General features: G+C 48.8%; 1 protein-coding gene across 2 annotated transcripts in view; it reads right to left on the bottom strand.

Moving 5' to 3' along the window:
- Positions 1-22795, bottom strand: part of ANKRD13C (ankyrin repeat domain 13C) — a 108957-nt gene that overhangs the window by 13595 nt on the left and 72567 nt on the right. For both annotated transcript variants that reach the window (XM_063939096.1, XM_063939095.1), the window contains exons 4-8: positions 19648-19733; positions 18294-18339; positions 17127-17193; positions 16015-16159; positions 15027-15158 (exon numbers count right to left, since the gene is read on the bottom strand). In XM_063939096.1, coding sequence (XP_063795166.1) covers positions 15027-15158; positions 16015-16159; positions 17127-17193; positions 18294-18339; positions 19648-19733 — 476 coding nt within the window. The remainder of the gene's footprint in view (positions 1-15026; positions 15159-16014; positions 16160-17126; positions 17194-18293; positions 18340-19647; positions 19734-22795) is intronic.

Below are 22795 nucleotides of genomic sequence, written 5' to 3'. Positions count from 1 at the left end.
CACTGGTTGGTCTCGAAGCAGAGGCTCCGCTTGGCTTAGGGCGTTGTATATGGCCCTTAGTTCTAGGATATTTATGTGCAGACAAGTCTCCTGACTTGACCACAGCCCTAGGAAGTTTCTTCCCTGAGTGACTGCCCCCCAACCTCGGAGGCTTGCATCCGTGGTCACCAGGACCCAGTCCTGTATGCCAAACCTGCGGCCCTCGAGGAGGTGAGCCCTCTGCAGCCACCACAGAAGAGACACCCTTGGCCCTGGGGGCCAGGGTGATCAGCCGATGCATCTGAAGATGCGATCCGGACCACTTGTCCAACAGATCCCACTGAAAAATCCTGGCATGGAACCTGCTGAAGGGAATGGCTTCGTATGACGCCACCATCTTTCCCAGGACTCGCGTGCAGTGATGCACCGACACCTGTTTTGGCTTCAGGAGGTCTCTGACCAGAGTCACGAGCTCCTGAGCCTTCTCCTCCGGGAAAAATACCTTCTTCTGACCTGTATCCAGAATCATGCCCAGGAAGGGCAGACGCTTCGTAGGGATCAGCTGCGACTTTGGAATATTCAGAATCCAGCCGTGCTGCCGCAACACTTCCTGAGAGTATGCTACGCTGATCAGTAATTGCTCCCTGGACCTCGCCTTTATGAGGAGATCGTCCAAGTATGGGATAATTGTAACTCCTTGCTTCCGAAGGAGCACCATCATCTCCGCCATCACCTTGGTAAATATTCTCGGTGCCGTGGACAGGCCAAACGGCAGCGTCTGGAATTGGTAATGACAGTCCTGTACCACAAACCTGAGGTACACTTGATGAGGCGGATAAATGGGGACATGCAAGTAAGCATCCTTGATGTCCAGAGACACCATGAAATCCCCCTCTTCCAGACTTGCAATGAATGCTCTGAGCGATTCCATTTTGAACTTGAATTTCCTCAGATAAATATTCAGGGATTTTAAATTCAAGATGGGCCTGACCGAACCGTCCGGTTTCGGTACCACAAACATAGTGGAATAGTAACCCCTTCCCTGTTGAAGGAGGGGAACCTTTACTACCACCTGCTGGAGGTATAGCTTGTGAATTGCCGCCAGCACTACCTCCCTTTCCATGGTGGAAGCTGGCAAGGCCGATTTTAGGTAACGGTGAGGGGGCGTCACCTCGAACTCCAGCTTGTATCCATTCGACACAATTTGTATAGCCTAAGGATCCACCTGTGAGCGAACCCACTGGTGGCTGAAATTTCGGAGACGCGCCCCCACCGCCCCAGCGTCATGCGGTGGATTTAGTGGAAGCCGGGGAGGACTTTTGTTCCTGGGAACTAGCTGCATGGTGCAGCTTTTTTCCTCTACCCCTGCCTCTGGTAAGAAAAGATGCCCCTCTGACTTTCTTGCTCTTTTGCGAACGAAAGGACTGCATTTGGTAATACGGTGCTTTCTTCGGCTGTGAGGGAACATAAGGCAAGAAATTTGACTTCCCTGCCGTAGCAGTGGAAACTAGTAGTGATGAGCGGGTTCGGTTTCTCGGAAACCGAACCCCCCCGAACTTCAGCCTTTTTACACGGGTCCGAGGCAGGTTCGAACCTTCCCGCCTTGCTCGGCTAACCCGAGCGCGCCCGAATGTCATCATCCCGCTGTCGGATTCTCGCGAGACTCGGATTCTATATAAGGAGCCGCGCGTCGCCGCCATTTTCACACGTGCATTGAGATTGATAGGGAGAGGACGTGGCTGGCGTCCTCTCCGTTTATAGAGAAGAGAGTAGAGAGTTAGAGACACTATTTGGTATTTACTAATTTTGGGGAGCATATTAGGACTGGAGTACTACTACTTGCTGATAGTGTGACCATTGACCACCAGTTTAATTAATCCGTTCTCATCCTGAAAAAAAACGATACACAGTCACATACCATATCTGTGCTCAGCCTCAGTGTGCTGCATCATCATATGTAATACTGTATATCTGACTGTGCTGAGTGCTCACTGCTCACACAGCTTAATTGTGGGGGAGACTGGGGAGCAGTTAGAGCAGGAGTACATAAATAATATATTTTAAGTACAGTGCACACTTTTGCTGCCAGAGTGCCACACTGCCAGTGTGACTGACCAGTGACCACCAGTATATTGTGATTGTCTGCTTAGGACGGAGTACTACTTGCTGATAGTGTGACCAGTGACCACCACCAGTTTAATTAATCCGTTCTCTGCCTGAAAAAAAAACGATACACAGTGTGACACAGTCACATACCATATCTGTGCTCAGCCCAGTGTGCTGCATCATATGTAATACTGTATATCATTATCTGACTGTGCTGAGTGCTCACTGCTCACACAGCTTAATTGTGGGGGAGACTGGGGAGCAGTTATAGCAGGAGTACATATTTTAAGTACAGTGCACACTTTTGCTGCCAGAGTGCCACTGCCAGTGTGACTGACCAGTGACCACTGACCACCAGTATATTGTGATTGTCTGCTGACCACCAGTATATTGTGATTGTCTGCCTGAAAAAGTTAAACACTCGTCGTGTGGTGTTTTTATAAACGCATTCTGCAGACAGTGTCCAGCAGGTCCGTCATTACATAATATATATACCTGTCCGGCTGCAGTACTAGTGTGAAAATTTTTTATCTCATTATATCCAGTCTATATTAGCAGCAGACACAGTACGGTAGTCCACGGCTGTAGCTACCTCTGTGTCGGCAGTCGCTGGTCCATCCATAATTGTATACCACCTACCCGTGGTTTTTTTTTCTATCTTCTTGATACTAGTAGCTTACTTTAGGAGTCTGCAGTGCTGACAGACAGTGTCCAGCAGGTCCGTCATTACATAATATATATATACCTGTCCGGCTGCAGTACTAGTGTGATATATATATATATATATTTTAATTTTATCTCATTATCATCCAGTCTATATTAGCAGCAGACACAGTACGGTAGTCCACGGCTGTAGCTACCTCTGTGTCGGCAGTCGCTCGTCCATCCATAAGTATACTAGTATCCATCCATCTCCATTGTTTACCTGAGGTGCCTTTTAGTTGTGCCTATTAAAATATGGAGAACAAAAATGTTGAGGTTCCAAAAATAGGGAAAGATCAAGATCGACTTCCACCTCGTGCTGAAGCTGCTGCCACTAGTCATGGCCGAGACGATGAAATGCCAGCAACGTCGGCTGCCAAGGTCGATGCCCAATGTCATAGTACAGAGCATGTAAAATCCAAAACACCAAATATCAGTAAAAAAAGGACTCAAAAATCTAAAATAAAATTGTCGGAGAAGCGTAAACTTGCCAATATGCCATTTACCACACGGAGTGTCAAGGAACGGCTGAGGCCCTGGCCTATGTTCATGGCTAGTGGTTCAGCTTCACATGAGGATGGAAGCACTCAGCCTCTCGCTAAAAAAAAGAAAAGACTCAAGCTGGCAAAAGCACAGCAAAGAACTGTGCGTTCTTCGAAATCCCAAATCCACAAGGAGAGTCCAATTGTGTCGGTTGCGATGCCTGACCTTCCCAACACTGGACGTGAAGAGCATGCGCCTTCCACCATTTGCACGCCCCCTGCAAGTGCTGGAAGGAGCACCCGCAGTCCAGTTCCTGATAGTCAGATTGAAGATGTCAGTGTTGAAGTACACCAGGATGAGGAGGATATGGGTGTTGCTGGCGCTGGGGAGGAAATTGACAAGGAGGATTCTGATGGTGAGGTGGTTTGTTTAAGTCAGGCACCCGGGGAGACACCTGTTGTCCGTGGGAGGAATAGGGCCATTGACATGCCTGGTGAAAATACCAAAAAAAAAAATCAGCTTTTCGTTGTGGAAGTATTTCAACAGAAATGCGGACATTTGTCAAGCCGTGTGTTGCCTTTGTCAAGCTGTAATAAGTAGGGGTAAGGACGTTAACCACCTCGGAACATCCTCCCTTATACGTCACCTGCAGCGCATTCATAATAAGTCAGTGACAAGTTCAAAAACTTTGGGCAACAGCGGAAGCAGTCCACTGACCAGTAAATCCCTTCCTCTTGTAACCAAGCTCACGCAAACCACCCCACCAACTCCCTCAGTGTCAATTTCCTCCTTCCCCAGGAATGCCAATAGTCCTGCAGGCCATGTCACTGGCAATTCTGACGAGTCCTCTCCTGCCTGGGATTCCTCCGATGCATCCTTGCGTGTAACGCCTACTGCTGCTGGCGCTGCTGTTGTTGCTGCTGGGAGTCGATGGTCATCCCAGAGGGGAAGTCGTAAGACCACTTTTACTACTTCCACCAAGCAATTCACTGTCCAACAGTCCTTTGCGAGGAAGATGAAATAATAAGAATTTACTTACCGATAATTCTATTTCTCGTAGTCCGTAGTGGATGCTGGGGACTCCGTAAGGACCATGGGGAATAGCGGCTCCGCAGGAGACTGGGCACATCTAAAGAAAGCTTTAGGACTATCTGGTGTGCACTGGCTCCTCCCCCTATGACCCTCCTCCAAGCCTCAGTTAGGATACTGTGCCCGGACGAGCGTACACAATAAGGAAGGATTTTGAATCCCGGGTAAGACTCATACCAGCCACACCAATCACACCGTACAACTTGTGATCTGAACCCAGTTAACAGCATGATAACAGAGGAGCCTCTAGAAAAGATGGCTCACTACAGCAATAACCCGATTTTTTGGTAACAATAACTATGTACCAGTATTGCAGACAATCCGCACTTGGGATGGGCGCCCAGCATCCACTACGGACTACGAGAAATAGAATTATCGGTAAGTAAATTCTTATTTTCTCTAACGTCCTAAGTGGATGCTGGGGACTCCGTAAGGACCATGGGGATTATACCAAAGCTCCCAAACGGGCGGGAGAGTGCGGATGACTCTGCAGCACCAAATGAGAGAACTCCAGGTCCTCCTCAGCCAGGATATCAATTTTGTAGAATTTTACAAACGTATTTGCTCCTGACCAAGTAGCTGCTCGGCAAAGTTGTAAAGCCGAGACCCCTCGGGCAGCCGCCCAAGATGAGCCCACCTTCTTTATGGAGTGGGCATTTACAGATTTTTGGCTGTGGCAGGCCTGCCACAGAATGTGCAAGCTGAATTGTACTACAAATCCAACGAGCAATAGTCTGCTTAGAAGCAGGAGCACCCAGCTTGTTGGGTGCATACAGGATAAACAGCGAGTCAGATTTCCTGACTCCAGCCGTCCTGGAAACATATATTTTCAGGGCCCTGACAACGTCTAGCAACTTGGAGTCCTCCAAGTCCCTAGTAGCCGCAGGCACCACAAATAGGTTGGTTCAGGTGAAACGCTGAAACCACCTTAGGGAGAAACTGAGGACGAGTCCTCAATTCCGCCCTGTCCGAATGGAAAATCAGATAAGGGCTTTTTCAGGATAAAGCCGCCAATTCTGACACGCGCCTGGCCCAGGCCAGGGCCAACAGCATGACCACTTTCCATGTGAGATATTTTAACTCCACAGATTTAAGTGGTTCAAACCAATGTGACTTTTTGGAACCCAAAACTACATTGAGATCCCAAAGTGCCACTGGAGGCACAAAAGGAGGCTGTATATGCAGTACCCCTTTTACAAACGTCTGAACTTCAGGGACTGAAGCTAGTTCTTTTTGGAAGAAAATTGACAGGGCCGAAATTTGAACCTTAATGGACCCCAATTTCAGGCCCATAGACACTCCTGTTTGCAGGAAATGTAGGAATCGACCCAGTTGAATTTCCTCCGTCGGGCCTTACTGGCCTCGCACCACGCAACATATTTTCGCCAATTGCGGTGATAATGTTTTTGCGGTTACATCCTTCCTGGCTTTGATCAGGATAGGGATGACTTCATCCGGAATGCCTTTTTTCCTTCAGCATCCGGCGTTCAACCGCCATGCCGTCAAACGCAGCCGCGGTAAGTCTTGGAACAGACAGGGTCCTTGCTGGAGCAGGTCCCTTCTTAGAGGTAGAGGCCACGGATCCTCCGTGAGCATCTCTTGAAGTTCCGGTTACCAAGTCCTTCTTGGCCAATCCGGAGCCACGAATATAGTGCTTACTCCTCTCCATCTTATCAATCTCAGTACCTTGGGTATGAGAGGCAGAGGAGGGAACACATACCCTGACTGGTACACCTACGGTGTTACCAGAGCGTCTACAGCTATTGCCTGGAGGGTCCCTGGACCTGGCGCAATACCTGTCGAGTTTTTCCCAACGGTTTATAATCATGTGAAAGACTTCTGGGTGAAGTCCCCACTCTCCCGGGTGGAGGTCGTGCTGAGGAAGTCTGCTTCCCAGTTGTCCACTCCCGGAATGAATACTGCTGACAGTGCTATCACATGATTTTCCGCCCAGCGAAGAATCCTTGCAGCTTCTGCCATTGCCCTCCTGCTTCTTGTGCCACCCTGTCTGTTTACGTGGGTGACTGCCGTGATGTTGTCCGACTGGATCAACACCGGCTGACCTTGAAGCAGAGGTCTTGCTAAGCTTAGAGCATTGTAAATGTCCCTTAGCTTCAGGATATTTATGTGAAGTGATGTCTCCAGGCTTGACCATAAGCCCTGGATATTCCTTCCCTGTGTGACTGCTCCCCAGCCTCGCAGGCTGGCATCCGTGGTCACCAGGACCCAGTCCTGAATGCCGAATCTGCGGCCCTCTAGAAGATGAGCACTCTGCAACCACCACAGGAGGGACACCCTTGTCCTTGGTGACAGGGTTATCCGCTGATGCATCTGAAGATGCGACCCGGACCATTTGTCCAGCAGGTCCCACTGGAAAGTTCTTGCGTGGAATCTGCCGAATGGGATTGCTTCGTAGGAAGCCACCATTTTACCCAGAACCCTTGTGCATTGATGCACTGAGACTTGGCTCGGTTTTAGGAGGTTCCTGACTAGGTCGGATAACTCCCTGGGCTTTCTACTCCGGGAGAAACACATTTTTCTGGACTGTGTCCAGGATCATCCCTAGGAACAGAAGACAAGTCGTCGGAACCAGCTGCGATTTTGGAATATTGAGAATCCAATCGTGCTGCCGCAACACTACCTGAGATAGTGCTACACCGACCTCCAACTGTTCCCTGGATCTTACCCTTATCAGGGAATTGTCCAAGTAAGGGATAACTAAAATTCCCTTCCTTCGAAGGAATATCATAATTTCGGCCATTACCTTGGTAAAGACCCGGGGTGCCGTGGACCATCCATACGGCAGCGTCTGAACTGATAGTGACAGTTCTGTACCATAAACCTGAGGTACCCTTGGTGAGAAGGGTAAATTTTTACATGAAGGTAAGCATCCTTGATGTCCCGAGACATCATGTAGTCCCCTTCTTCCAGGTTCGCAATCACTGCTCTGAGTGACTCAATCTTGAATTTGAACCTCTGTATGTAAGTGTTCAAAGATTTTAGATTTAGAGTCGGTCTCACCGAGCCGTCCGGCTTCGGTACCACAACAGTGTGGAATAATATCCCGTTCCCTGTTGCAGGAGGGGTATCTTGATTATCACCTGCTGGGAATACAGCTTGTGAATGGCTTCCAAAACTGTCTCCCTGTCAGAAGGAGACATCGGTAAAGCCGACTTTAGGAAACGGCGAGGGGGAGGCGTCTCGAATTCTAATTTGTACCCCTGAGATATCACCTGAAGGATCCAGGGGTCTACTTGCGAGTGAGCCCACTGCGCGCTGAAATTCATTGAGACGGGCCCCCCACCGTGCCTGATTCTGCTTGTAAAGCCCCAGCGTATACTGAGGGCTTGGCAGAGGCGGGAGAGGGCTTCTGTTCCTGGGAACTGGCTGATTTCTGCAGCCTTTTTCCTCTCCCTCTGTCACGGGGCAGAAATGAGGAACCTTTTGCCCGCTTGTCCACGAAAAGACTGCGCCTGATAATACGGCGTCTTCTCATGTTGAGAGGCGACCTGGGGTACAAACGTGGATTTCCCAGCTGTTGCCGTGGCCACCAGGTCTGAAAGACCGACCCCAAATAACTCCTCCCCTTAATAAGGCAATACTTCCAAATGCCGTTTGGAATACGCATCACCTGACCACTGACGTGTCCATAACCCTCTACTGGTAGAAATGGACAACGCACTTAGACTTGATGCCAGTCGGCAAATATTCCGCTGTGCATCACGCATATATAGAAATGCATCTTTTAAATGCTCTATAGGCAAAAATATACTGTCCCTATCTAGGGTATCAATATTTTCAGTCAGGGAATCCGACCACGCCAACCCAGCACTGCACATCCAGGCTGAGGCGATTGCTGGTCGCAGTATAACACCAGTATGTGTGTAAATACATTTTAGGATACCCTCCTGCTTTCTATCAGCAGGATCCTTAAGGGCGGCCATCTCAGGAGAGGGTAGAGCCCTTACAAGCGTGTGAGCGCTTTATCCACCCTAGGGGGTGTTTCCCAACGCACCCTAACCTCTGGCGGGAAAGGATATAATGCCAATAACATTTTAGAAATTATCAGTTGTTATCGGGGGAAACCCACGCATCATCACACACCTCATTTAATTTCTCAGATTCAGGAAAACTACAGGTAGTTTTTCCTCACCGAACATAATACCCCTTTTTGGTGGTACTCGTATTATAAGAAATGTGTAAAACATTTTTCATTGCCTCAATCATGTAACGTGTGGCCCTACTGGAAGTCACATTTGTCTCTTCACCGTCGACACTGGAGTCAGTATCCGTATCGGCGTCTATATCTGCCATCTGAGGTAACGGGCGCTTTAGAGCCCCTGACGGCCTATGAGACGTCTGGACAGGCACAAGCTGAGTAGCCGGCTGTCTCATGTCAACCACTGTCTTTTATACAGAGCTGACACTGTCACGTAATTTCTTCCAACAGTTCATCCACTCAGGTGTCGACCCCCTAGGGGGTGACATCACTATTACAGGCAATCTGCTCAGTCTCCACATCATTTTTCTCCTCATACATGTCGACACAAAAGTACCGACATACAGCACACACACAGGGAATGCTCTGATAGAGGACAGGACCCCACTAGCCCTTTGGGGAGACAGAGGGAGAGTATGCCCACACACACCAGAGCGCTATATATATATATATATATATATATATATACACAGGGATAACCTTATATAAGTGTTTTTCCCCTTATAGCTGCTGTATAGTTAATACTGCGCCTAATTAGTGGCCCCCTCTCTTTTTTAACCCTTTCTGTAGTGTAGTGACTGCAGGGGAGAGCCAGGGAGCTTCCCTCCAACGGAGCTGTGAGGGAAAATGGCGCCAGTGTGCTGAGGAGATAAGGCCGCCGATAAGGGGGCGGAGCCTATCTCCCATTTTTCTATGTATTCTGGCAGGGGTTAAATGCATCCATATAGCCCAGCATCCAAGGTGTTTTAATTGCGTCTCAGGGCGCCCCCCCCCCCAGCGCCCTGCACCCTCAGTGACCGGAGTGTGAAGTGTGCTGAGAGCAATGGCGCACAGCTGCAGTGCTGTGCGCTACCTTGTTGAAGACAGGACGCCTTCTGCCGCCGATTTTCCGGACCTCTTCTGCCTTCTGGCTCTGTTAGGGGGCCGGCGGCGCGGCTCTAGGACCCATCCAAGCGGGGCCTGTGATCGTCCCTCTGGAGCTAATGTCCAGTAGCCTAAGAAGCCCAATCCACTCTGCACGCAGGTGAGTTCGCTTCTTCTCCCCTTAGTCCCTCGATGCAGTGAGCCTGTTGCCAGCAGGTCTCACTGAAAATAAAAAACCTAAACTAAAACTTTCACTAAGAAGCTCAGGAGAGCCCCTAGTGTGCACCCTTCTCGTTCGGGCACAAAGATCTAACTGAGGCTTGGAGGAGGGTCATAGGGGGAGGAGCCAGTGCACACCAGATAGTCCTAAAGCTTTCTTTAGATGTGCCCAGTCTCCTGCGGAGCCGCTATTCCCCATGGTCCTTACGGAGTCCCCAGCATCCACTTAGGACGTTAGAGAAATCACAGCAGTCATCCTGCTGCAAAGCGGATAACTGAGGCCTTGGCATCCTGGGTGGTGAGAAACGTGGTTCCGGTATCCATCATTACTGCAGAGGCAACTAGAGACTTGTTGGAGGTACTGTGTCCCCGGTACCAAATACCATCTAGGTTCCATTTCTCTAGGCAGGCGATACCGAAAATGTACACAGACCTCAGAAAAAGAGTCACCAGTGTCCTAAAAAATGCAGCTGTACCCAATGTCCACTTAACCACGGACATGTGGACAAGTGGAGCAGGGCAGGGTCAGGACTATATGACTGTGACAGCCCACTGGGTAGATGTATGGACTCCCGCCGCAAGAACAGCAGCGGCGGCACCAGTAGCAGCATCTCGCAAACGCCAACTCTTTCCTAGGCAGGCTACGCTTTGTATCACCGGTTTACAGAATACGCACACAGCTGAAAACCTCTTACGGCAACTGAGGAAGATCATCGCGGAATGGCTTACCCCAATTGGACTCTCCTGTGGATTTGTGGCATCGGACAACGCCAGCAATATTGTGTGTGCATTAAATATGGGCAAATTCCAGCACGTCCCATGTTTTGCACATACCTTGAATTTGGTGGTGCAGAATTATTTAAAAAACGAGAGGGGCGTGCAAGAGATGCTGTCGGTGGCCAGAAGAATTGCGGGACACTTTCGGCGTACAGGCACCACGTACAGAAGACTGGAGCACCACCAAAAACGCCTGAACCTGCCCTGCCATCATCTGAAGCAAGAAGTGGTAACGAGGTGGAATTCAACCCGATATATGCTTCAGAGGTTGGAGGAGCAGCAAAAGGCCATTCAAGCCTATACAATTGAGCACGATATAGGAGGTGGAATGCACCTGTCTCAAGCGCAGTGGAGAATGATTTCAACGTTGTGCAAGGTTCTGCTGCCCTTTGAACTTGCCACACGTGAAGTCAGTTCAGACACTGCCAGCCTGAGTCAGGTCATTCCCCTCATCAGGCATTTGCAGAAGAAGCTGGAGACATTGAAGGAGGAGCTAACACAGAGCGATTCCGCTACGCATGTGGGACTTGTGGATGGAGCCCTTAATTCGCTTAACAAGGATTCACGGGTGGTCAATCTGTTGAAATCAGAGCACTACATTTTGGCCACCGTGCTCGATCCTAGATTTAAAACCTACCTTGGATCTCTCTTTCCGGCAGACACAAGTCTGCTGGGGTTCAAAGACCTGCTGGTGAGAAAATTGTCAAGTCAAGCGGAACGCGACCTGTCAACATCTCCTCCTTCATATTCTCCCGCAACTGGGGGTGCGAGGAAAAGGCTCAGAATTCCGAGCCCACCCGCTGGCGGTGATGAAGGCAGTCTGGAGCGACTGCAGATGCTGACATCTGGTCCGGACTGAAGGACCTGCCAACGATTACGGACATGTCGTCTACTGGCACTGCATATGATTCTCTCCCCATTGAAAGAATGGTGGAGGATTATATGAGTGACCGCATCCAAGTAGGCACGTCAGACAGTCCGTACTTATACTGGCAGGAAAAAGAGGCAATTTGGAGGCCCTTGCACAAACTGGCTTTATTCTACCTAAGTTGCCCTCCCACAAATGTGTACTCCGAAAGAGTGTTTAGTGCCGCCGCTCACCTTGTCAGCAATCGGCGTACGAGGTTACTTCCAGAAAATGTGGAGAAGATGATGTTCATTAAAATGAATTATAATCAATTCCTCCGTGGAGACATTGACCAGCAGCAATTGCCTCCACAAAGTACACAGGGAGTTGAGATGGTGGATTCCAGTGGGGACGAATTGATAATCTGTGAGGAGGGGGATGTACACGGTGATATATCGGAGGATGATGATGAGGTGGACATCTTGCCTCTGTAGAGCCAGTTTGTGCAAGGAGAGATTAATTGCTTCTTTTTTGGTGGGGGTCCAAACCAACCGGTCATTTCAGTCACAGTCGTGTGGCAGACCCTGTCACTGAAATGATGGGTTGGTTAAAGTGTGCATGTCCTGTTTATACAACATAAGGGTGGGTGGGAGGGCCCAAGGACAATTCCATCTTGCACCTCTTTTTTCTTTAATTTTTCTTTGCGTCATGTGCTGTTTGGGGAGTATTTTTTGGAAGGGCCATCCTGCGTGACACTGCAGTGCCACTCCTAGATGGGCCAGGTGTTTGTGTCGGCCACTTGGGTCGCTTAGCTTAGTCATCCAGCGACCTCGGTGCAAATTTTAGGACTAAAAATAATATTGTGAGGTGTGAGGTGTTCAGAATAGACTGAAAATGAGTGGAAATTATGGTTTTTGAGGTTAATAATACTTTGGGATCAAAATGACCCCCAAATTCTATGATTTAAGCTGTTTTTTAGGGTTTTTTGAAAAAAACACCCGAATCCAAAACACACCCGAATCCGACAAAAAAAATTCTGTGAGGTTTTGCCAAAACGCGGTCGAACCCAAAACACGGCCGCGGAACCGAACCCAAAACCCGAAAAATTTCAAGTGCACATCTCTAGAAACTAGGTCCGAGAGACCGTCCGAAAATAATTCTTCACCCTTATAAGGCAAAACCTCCATGTGTTTTTTAGAGTCGGCATCCCCTGTCCATTGCAGAGTCCATAAGACCCTTCTGGCAGAAATGGACATTGCGTTTATTCTAGAGCCCAGCAGGCAAATGTCCCTCTGGGCATCGCGCATATATAGGACAGCGTCCTTGATATGTCCCAGGGTCAGTAGAACAGTGTCCCTGTCCAGGGTATCTATCTCCTCCGAGAGATTATCAGTCTAAGCTGCTACAGCACTACACCATCCAGGCCGAAGCAATTGCTGGCCTCAGTAGAGTACCAGAATGTGTAAAAACAGACTTCAGGATAGCTTCCTGCTTTCTATCCGCAGGATCCTTTAGGGCGGCCGTATCCTGAGACGGCAGGGCCACCCTCTTAGATAAGCGTGTCAACGCCTTGTCTACCCTCGGGGAGGATTCCCAGCGTAACCTGTCCGTTGGCGGGAAAGGATACGCCATCAGTAATCTCTTGGAAATTACTACTTTCCTATCAGGGGAATCCCACGCTTTTACACATAATTCATTTAATTCATGTGAAGGGGGAAAAGTCACTTCTTGCTTTTTCTCCCCATACATATAAATCCTCTTGTCAGGGACAGGGTTTTTCCTCTGATATGTGCAATATATCCTTCATTGCTATAATCATGTAGCGGATGGCTTTAGTCATTTTAGGCTGCAACTTTGCATCATCGTCATCGACACTGGAGTCAGACTCCGTGTCGGCATCTGTGTCAACCATCTGGGATAGTGGGCGCTTGTGAGACCCTGACGGCCTCTGCATTGTAGGATCAGGCATGGGTTGAGACCCTGACTGTCCCAAGGCTACAGTGCACTTGTTCTGCCTCCACATATCCTTCCTCATCAAACATGTCGACACTGACATACCGACACACCGCACACACACAGGGAATGCTCTGACTGAGAACAGGACCCCACAAAGGCTTTTTGGGAGACAGAGAGAGAGTATGCCAGCACACACCCCAGCGCTATATAACCCAGGGATTACACTGTACCTTAGTGATTACCCAATAGCTGCTGTTTGTGATCGTTTTGCGCCTAAATTTATGTGCCCCCCCCCTCTCTTTTTACCCTTTTTGCACCTGTATACTGCAGGGGAGAGCCTTGGGAGCGTCCTTCCACGGAGCTGTGAAGAGAAAATGGCGCTGGTGTGCTGAGGAAGAAGGCCTCGCCCCCTCAGCGGCGGGCTTCTGTCCCGCTTTAATGTGTAAAAAATGGCGGGGGCTCGGGCATATATACAGTCCCAGACTGTATATATGTCTATTTTTGCCAAAAAGGTAATTAATTGCTACCCAGGGCGCCCCCCTCCCCCCCCCCCCTGCACCCTACAGTGACCGGAGTGTGTGGTGTGCTGTGGGAGCAATGGCGCACAGCTGCAGTGCTGTGTGCTACCTTAAGTGAAGACAGGAGTCTTCAGCCGCCGATTTCGATGTCTTCATGCTTCTGTTCTTCTGGCTCTGCGAGGGGGACGGCGGCGCGGCTCCGGGAACGGACGATCAAGGTTAGGTACCTGTGTTCGATCCCTCTGGAGCTAATGGTGTCCAGTAGCCTAAGAAGCGCTACCTAGCTGCCATGAGTAGGTTTGCTTCTCTCCCCTCAGTCCCTCGTAGCAGAGAGTCTGTTGCCAGCAGAAGCTCTCTGAAAATAAAAAACCTGACAAAATATTTTCTTATCTAGCAAGCTCAGGAGAGCCCACTAGGAGCACCCAGCTCTGGCCGGGCACAGATTCTAACTGAGGTCTGGAGGAGGGGCATAGAGGGAGGAGCCAGTGCACACCAGATAGTACTAAATCTTTCTTTAGAGTGCCCAGTCTCCTGCGGAGCCCGTCTATTCCCCATGGTCCTTACGGAGTCCCCAGCATCTACTAGGACGTTAGAGAAAGGGGTATGAATGATACAACCAAAGAACAAAGGACAGCAGAGCATGTTTATTCTTCTGGGGACATTGTATACATTCATTCTATGTATGCGAGTGTGGGTTATCTAAACATTCATGTACATGTCCAGTGTACAGTACCGATAGAGCATTCCAGTGTGGCTTACTGAGCAGGCTGTGGGGAGATGTACTAAGCCTTAAAAGGTGACAAATTGCACAATGATAAAGTACCGGCCAATCAGCTCCCAACTGTCATGTTACAGGGGGGTTGAAAAATGACAGACAGGAGCTGGTTGGTTGTTACTTTATCACCGTGCCATTTAGCACTTTAAGGCTTCGTACATATGGCCCTCTGTAGGTCACTAGTTCATAATAAGAACTGGAGCGGGCGTAGGAGTGTGAGGAGGGTACACGTTATATCTAGAAAGTGCATTACAATTCGTGTACTGTAAAACCATCATTAACTCGTTTCCCTCACCCTGCATAAATGGGATATAGCCTACATTGTGTTCCTGTACACGTGACAGCCAGTGACAGTGAGAACACTGGGAGTATGGTTTTAATGAAAGTGCTACAGAGAATGTCTTCCGTAGGATTAGGACAGCGCTGCAGAAACACCTTATACACCGTATGTGTGAACGGTAACCATTAGATACAGAGAGAAAGACATCGTACCGTTTTGTCCTCTCTGAAAAGCCAGCCCGTCTGGGCGCGTGCGAACGTGATGGATTTCGTAGATAAAGTTGCTGAATAGATATCACTGCTCATTAGTATATCCACTTCCTCCTCCGTCTCCATTTCAGATTCCTGGAAAGGAAACAATAATATTACATCTTTAGAGAAGACATCATATGATACAGTACAGGTTTAATATAGTACACATGTAATGCAGGGTGGAAAGAGACAGGAAGATCTGGGGTTCAGGACAGGCAACTCTGCTTATGACACTAGTCCACAGAATCTCAGTATCAATCAATTCCTCAAACAGATATAAAACCAAAGCCGAAACACCCTGCTCAGGACACTTACAGGCTCTCATTGTGAACCTGACACTACCTCTACACCAAAAAAAAAAAACGTTGTTGCTCCCAGGCTACTGTAGAAGACACCTCCAGATGTAAAAGTCCATCTTCATAAATGACGGTCATACACAGAAGAGTTGTATGTTGATGGGTTTCCCACTTTTGTATAGCCCCTGAAGTCAACACAACTACTGCAGTGCACTCCATCTGTCCATGCCAATTCAGCCAATGACAGAAGGAAATGTAGCACCTACAAAAACGCCACATTCCTCCTCCTGTCCTGGCTGACAGCATGGACGGATCGTGTGCACGTGCTCTGAAACCTCCAGCCTCATTATTACGCTGCTGTTCACCCCCAACTACGCCATGAGAGCAGCAGTAAATAATTAGGGGATTGAGCTAAAGGGGTTGGCTCATTTAAAAGGACACCTGTCAAGAGTGGACGCAGAACTTTAGGAACCTGAACCAATAGTCATCAAACCACTAAAAACTAGTGACACCACAGAGGCATGAGGCACACACTCCATGTACAGGGAATACTGCCAGGGAGCCATCCCATTTACCCCTGCAGCCTTCACTGTAGTAACACTATGGGGGCTGGGCAGAGTAATGCATGCTGGAGTAACCAGCTCTGGACTCACCTCGTGATGTATTCTCTGGTACACTTTCTGCTCATTGTCTAAGACTACGAATGATTCAGAGGGCGCAGCTTCGCCATTGAAGATGAAGCTGAGGTCCCCTCGTTGGCACTTCATATCTGTGAAGTCTATGAGAGTTGTGTCAAGCCTGGAACATAAAAATAAAATAGAGCGTAATATGGAGCATAATCATCCACACTGAAGATAAAGTATCTCTGTGTCTTTCATGGCTGGTGTGAGGCGCTCCTGTCTGCCTGGGCACCAAGTGACAAAGTCAGTTACCAAGTAGCCAGATCTGGCCGATAAATGCGTATGGACGCAGCGACGCAGGAATCTGTACATGCGGCCGGCTTTAGAGTGCAGACATGATACCTAACGTCACATCTAAGATTTAGGGAGAAACAAACACCACGGACTATTGTGTATCTAGTTTGTTTCCAGCGTCATAACACTACCTATTACTTGTTTAATCTGTCACCGTTCTTTTCTGTTGTTCACCGATGATCGTGTTATTTTGTGAAAGTCAGCCATCTATAAATGTAACAATATGGCTGCTAGCACCGAGGGTTTGGGCAGATAGGAACAGAATGAGAGTTACTGGTTTACATCAGCTATATAAATGTCTATTAGGTGACTGTCTGTATACTAAGTGGTGTGGGCATCATCACTGTAGTGACCTCAGCACAGAGACTCCCCCATGCTGGAAAGCTCAGAGGAGGGGATACATGCATACTAGCATATAGGACCAGCCATCAGCTGGGTTGAGGGGTCAAAGCTGTGGTGTTGGACAGAGTGGCATCCCTAAAGCAGGCAAGTCAGGGGGGGGTCATACTGCGAGCTAAATAAATATGCATGTAAATCGATCCATGCACAAATAACCAGCAGCATTCCTAGTGAGCGGACAGACCGCCTATTGGCTCCACCCACAATGTCTGCCTGCATTACCTGCGTCAGGGCTAGATCGCATGAATACGGGTCACTGTACACAATGCGGCTGTGTGTGTGTGTATAGAGCACAGAGAATTCTACAGAGATCATTACAACATTAAGACATGAAAGATTGTACATTTACCAAAGACACCCGCAAATCCCAGGTAGAAGAGATGGGCACACACCTGATATTAATACCTTGTTTATAGATCTTGCATGCATCAGAAGGCAGAATACGGGACAGTAAAGGCACTAGATGGGGAGAGAACACAGCATTGACCAACCACGGAACAGCCAGCATATGATGCTGCAACATTTATATTGTCTCATACACAGGACCTCTCGTGGTCTCAGCTCAGATTAGCTTAGAAGCGTCACATGTAAGTGCACACACTGTGGTAAATATCTGATTACATTTCCTAATATACATTTCCACATATCCATTTATCCCTCCTGTTCATTCAGCTAGTCACTAACCTTTACCAGAACTTACAAGCTTGAGAAGTGTATTGCTGAGAACATAATGGTGCATTAACAGATAGCCAATCAGATGTTGTGTATAGATAAATGTAGCGCGTGAGTAATACGCGTAGCTTCTGGGGGCTGGGCAATTCTGCAACTTGGATGCGGTTACGTGGCCGGCGCACGGGGTCCTGGCGGTCAGCATACAGACATTGGGATCCCGAAGACTGACAATGCCGCCAGCCACAATACCGGCTAACAGGGGCTATTCCCCCACAAGGGAGCCCCCATGCTGGCATTCTGGCGGCCGGAATCCCGGCATCGGAATGCTGAGCGCTGGCCACGTAACCCCAACCCCTGTACCTGTAGGTAGGACCATACATTTTACCCATGTCTCCATGGAGATCTATGAACACCTAGACTGCTCTGCTTCATTGTATAGATGATTGGCCATAGTGCATCAAATGTTGTATAAATGACGGCACACAACTAGGGTCAGAGTAACGACCAACGGCTAATAAAGCGGAAAACATGGAACACCTGTGACAAGACCCTTTGACCCTCCCTAAACTGCCCAAGTAGAACAGCTACAGGAAACTTTCCTAATTCGGGGAAGATTTATCAAAGCTTGGAGCAATAGAAAATATCCTCCAGTGTCCCTTACTAGATGAAGGAGACGGTGGAGAGAGATAAAGTACCAACCAATCGGCTCCTATTATTTTTCAAACACAGCCTGTAACATGACAGAAGCTAAGTGGTACCTTCTCTCTCTCCCTCCAAGCTTTGATGGATCTCCCCCCTTTATACTGATTTGGGTTATTTACAAAGCAATGTTTGGAAACCAGGGACTGAGTAGTTTTGATGCAGATAGGAGCCCAACAATCACTTACCCCAACTTTGAAAATCCCAGTGAAGTTCCAGGTAAAAATCTCCTAGCTGTAAATCAAACACAGAAATGAGAGCATTAAATGACAATATCTTACATGGCACAAAATTCATATATGATGTGGGGGAGGAGCCAGCTACACTTCCTTAAAAAAAAGTGCCAGGCTCCAATTATCCACCCATCTATACCCCACTGTCTATGTTCCAGTGTCCCCTAGAGGATGAAGGAGAAAGTAAATTAGGATGGCCCCAGTCACTGGATCGCTGACATGTGGTTCCCAAACGGTATGCTGCAATGCACTCGCAGGAGCGCTGCGGGCATGCCAGTCTTGGAGAAATAAAATTATTTGAAGGCTCGGACACAAGCTGCCTTAGAGACGCAGCACATGGCCACCTACACAGGCTGCTGTGCTTCCCGTATTCACTTATCCTGCCTTCACCACCTTGTAGCGACCTACACCGAGTCCCTAATCCTGCCAGATACCCATGTAAGGAGTGTCCCCTGTCCTCCCTTGACTAACACGCCACCATGTTTATTCCGTCCTCTGTCCGTAACCCTGAGCCTTTCATAGACAAATAGAAGCCCAACTGTATTCAACACAACTGAACTTACATGGCCCGCCAAGTACAATTATCGGATTTTAATCATCTGCTGAGTTTCTGAATAGGAAACCTTTAGTGGGAGATACAGTGAAGTGCAAGGATCCGTCTGCACACACTCCGCAGATTACAGTAGGAAAACCAGGCTCACTTTCACTGGCACCTCTATAGGGTGCGAGCAAAACAGCAAGATATTCCTACGGGATAGCTTGCAGAGTTTTTGCCAGAACCTTGCCGCTTACTGAATTTAATACTTGGCCTTTTTTCCTGGCGCCCAATACTAAGGGCGACATGAAAAAATTGCTGAGGGCCTAATGGCGCAGTGAACGGGGAAAGTTTGTGATGCTCTGGTCTAAGCAAACCATTATTTGAGCCGCATCATCCACAAATATAGTGGGGGCAGTCATTCTTCTGGGTGTGCCAATTCATGATCCAGACTATACAGGCTCTAAGAAGAACGGACATCATGGAAGCACTTTCTATGGGACATAGCGAAGACAGTAATTCGAGTTGCATTACAAGAATATGCTATCCTTCATTATATGGAAATCAATAGGCTGCACAGGGCAGCGGTGGCCACACTCGGTCCTCAGGGACCACTAACAGTCCGTGCTGGACAGATCTCCTATCTTCTGCATATATAATACTTACGGACACAATAAAAAGACAAAGTTCTGAGAATACTACAAGTCAGTAGCGTAGGCTTTATTATAAAGATACTGCAACGGAATGGAAGGTTTGATAATAATGAAACGTTACCTCCTTTAAAGCATTCAGAAGACGAGGTCGCTTTTCCTCCACACTCTCCCTGGATTGCTGCTTCAGCTTTCTCAGTAACGCTGTAACTGTGGCAGAAACACATTAATATGGCACCCACACAGGTTTCATACAACTTGCTACACATTACAGCAATGATCTCCTGGCTATAACTAAAATATAAATACTTTAAATGACTACTGGACACCAATTGGGTTTTAAACTAACTCTGAATATATTAATGACCACCAGATACTAGGCGTTACCAGACAGAAATAAGATTCATCATTAATGATGGCACTTCCATGTATGTCCACTGTACTATCCTCACAGCCAGTGACTGAGTGAATGGGGTCACAGCACGCCCACTGTACTATCGTCACATCCAGTTACTGTACTGAGGTAATAGGGCACTGCACACCCATTGTACTATCCTCACAGCCAGTTACTGTACTGAGGTAATAGGGCACCGCACACCCACTGTGCTATCATCACAGCCAGTTACTGTACTGAGGTAATAGGGCACCGCACACCCACTGTACTATCCTCACAGCCAGTTACTGTACTGAGGTAATAGGGCACTGCACACCCATTGTACTATCCTCACAGCCAGTTACTGTACTGAGGTAATAGGGCACCGCACACCCACTGTGCTATCATCACAGCCAGTTACTGTACTGAGGTAATAGGGCACCGCACACCCATTGTACTATCCTCACAGCCAGTTACTGTACTGAGGTAATAGGGCACCGCACACCCACTGTGCTATCATCACAGCCAGTTACTGTACTGATGTAATAGGGCACCGCACACCCATTGTACTATCCTCACAGCCAGTTACTGTACTGAGGTAATAGGGCACTGCACACCCATTGTACTATCCTCACAGCCAGTTACTGTACTGAGGTAATAGGGCACTGCACACCCACTGTGCTATCATCACATCCAGTTACTGTACTGAGGTAATAGGGCACCGCACACCCACTGTACTATCCTCACAGCCAGTTACTGTACTGAGGTAATAGGGCACTGCACACCCACTGTGCTATCATCACATCCAGTTACTGTACTGAGGTAATAGGGCACCGCACACCCATTGTACTATCCTCACAGCCAGTTACTGTACTGAGGTAATAGGGCACCGCACACCCACTGTACTATCCTCACAGCCAGTTACTGTACTGAGGTAATAGGGCACCGCACACCCATTGTACTATCCTCACAGCCAGTTACTGCACTGAGGTAATAGGGCACCGCACACCCATTGTACTATCCTCACAGCCAATTACTGTACTGAGGTAATAGGGCACCGCACACCCATTGTACTATCCTCACAGCCAGTTACTGAGGGAATGGGGTCACAGCACACCCACTGTACTATCCTCACAGCCAGTAACTGTACTGAGGTAATAGGGCACCGCACACCCACTGTACTATCCTCACAGCCAGTTACTGAGGGAATGGGGTCACAGCACACCCACTGTACTATCCTCACAGCCAGTTACTGAGGGAATGGGGTCACGGCACACCCATTGTACTATCGTCACAGCCAGTTACTGAGGTAATAGGGCACCGCACACCCACTGTACTATCCTCACAGCCAGTTACTGTACTGAGGTAATAGGGCACCGCACACCCACTGTACTATCCTCACAGCCAGTTACTGTACTGAGGTAATAGGGCACTGCACACCCACTGTGCTATCATCACATCCAGTTACTGTACTGAGGTAATAGGGCACCGCACACCCATTGTACTATCCTCACAGCCAGTTACTGTACTGAGGTAATAGGGCACCGCACACCCACTGTACTATCCTCACAGCCAGTTACTGTACTGAGGTAATAGGGCACCGCACACCCACTGTACTATCCTCACAGCCAGTTACTGTACTGAGGTAATAGGGCACCGCACACCCACTGTGCTATCATCACATCCAGTTACTGAGGGAATGGGGTCACAGCACACCCATTGTACTATCCTCACAGCCAGTTACTGTACTGAGGTAATAGGGCACCGCACACCCAATGTACTATCGTCACATCCAGTTACTGAGGGAATGGGGCCACCGCACGCCCATTGTACGATCCTCACAGCCAGTTACTGTACTGAGGTAATAGGGCACCGCACACCCACTGTGCTATCATCACATCCAGTTACTGAGGGAATGGGGTCACAGCACACCCATTGTACTATCCTCACAGCCAGTTACTGTACTGAGGTAATAGGGCACCGCACACCCAATGTACTATCGTCACATCCAGTTACTGAGGGAATGGGGCCACCGCACGCCCACTGTACTATCGTCACATCCAGTTACTGAGGGAATGGGGCCACCACACACGCCCACTGTACTATCGTCACATCCAGTTACTGAGGGAATGGGGCCACCGCACGCCCATTGTACTATCCTCACAGCCAGTTACTGAAGGATTGGGGCCACCGCACTCCCACTGTACTATCCTCACAGCCAGTTACTGAAGGATTGGGGCCACCGCACTCCCACTGTACTATCCTCACATCCAGTTACTGAGGGAATGGGGCCACCGCACGCCCATTGTACTATCCTCGCATCCAGTTACTGAGGGAATGGGGCCACCGCACGCCCATTGTACTATCGTCACAGCCAGTTACTGAGGGAATGGGGTCACAGCACACCCACTGTGCTATCATCACAGCCAGTTACTGAGGGAATGGGGTCACAGCACACCCACTGTGCTATCATCACAGCCAGTTACTGAGGGAATGGGGCCACTACACGCCCACTGTACTATCGTCACATCCAGTTACTGAGGGAATGGGGCCACCACACACCCACTGTACTATCGTCACATCCAGTTACTGAGGGAATGGGGCCACCGCACGCGCCCACTGTTCTATCGTCACAGCCAGTTACTGAGGGAATGGGGCCACCACACACCCATTGTACTATCGTCACATCCAGTTACTGAGGGAATGGGGCCACCACACACCCACTGTACTATCGTCACATCCAGTTACTGAGGGAATGGGGCCACCACACACCCACTGTACTATCGTCACATCCAGTTACTGAGGGAATGGGGCCACCGCACGCGCCCACTGTTCTATCGTCACAGCCAGTTACTGAGGGAATGGGGCCACTACACGCCCACTGTACTATCGTCACATC

This window comes from Pseudophryne corroboree, chromosome 9 (genome assembly GCF_028390025.1).
Source record: "Pseudophryne corroboree isolate aPseCor3 chromosome 9, aPseCor3.hap2, whole genome shotgun sequence".
Classification (NCBI taxonomy): Eukaryota; Metazoa; Chordata; class Amphibia; order Anura; family Myobatrachidae; genus Pseudophryne; species Pseudophryne corroboree.
The sequence above is the reverse complement of the archived record's forward strand: the minus strand, read 5'-3'. Positions and strand labels throughout refer to the sequence as shown.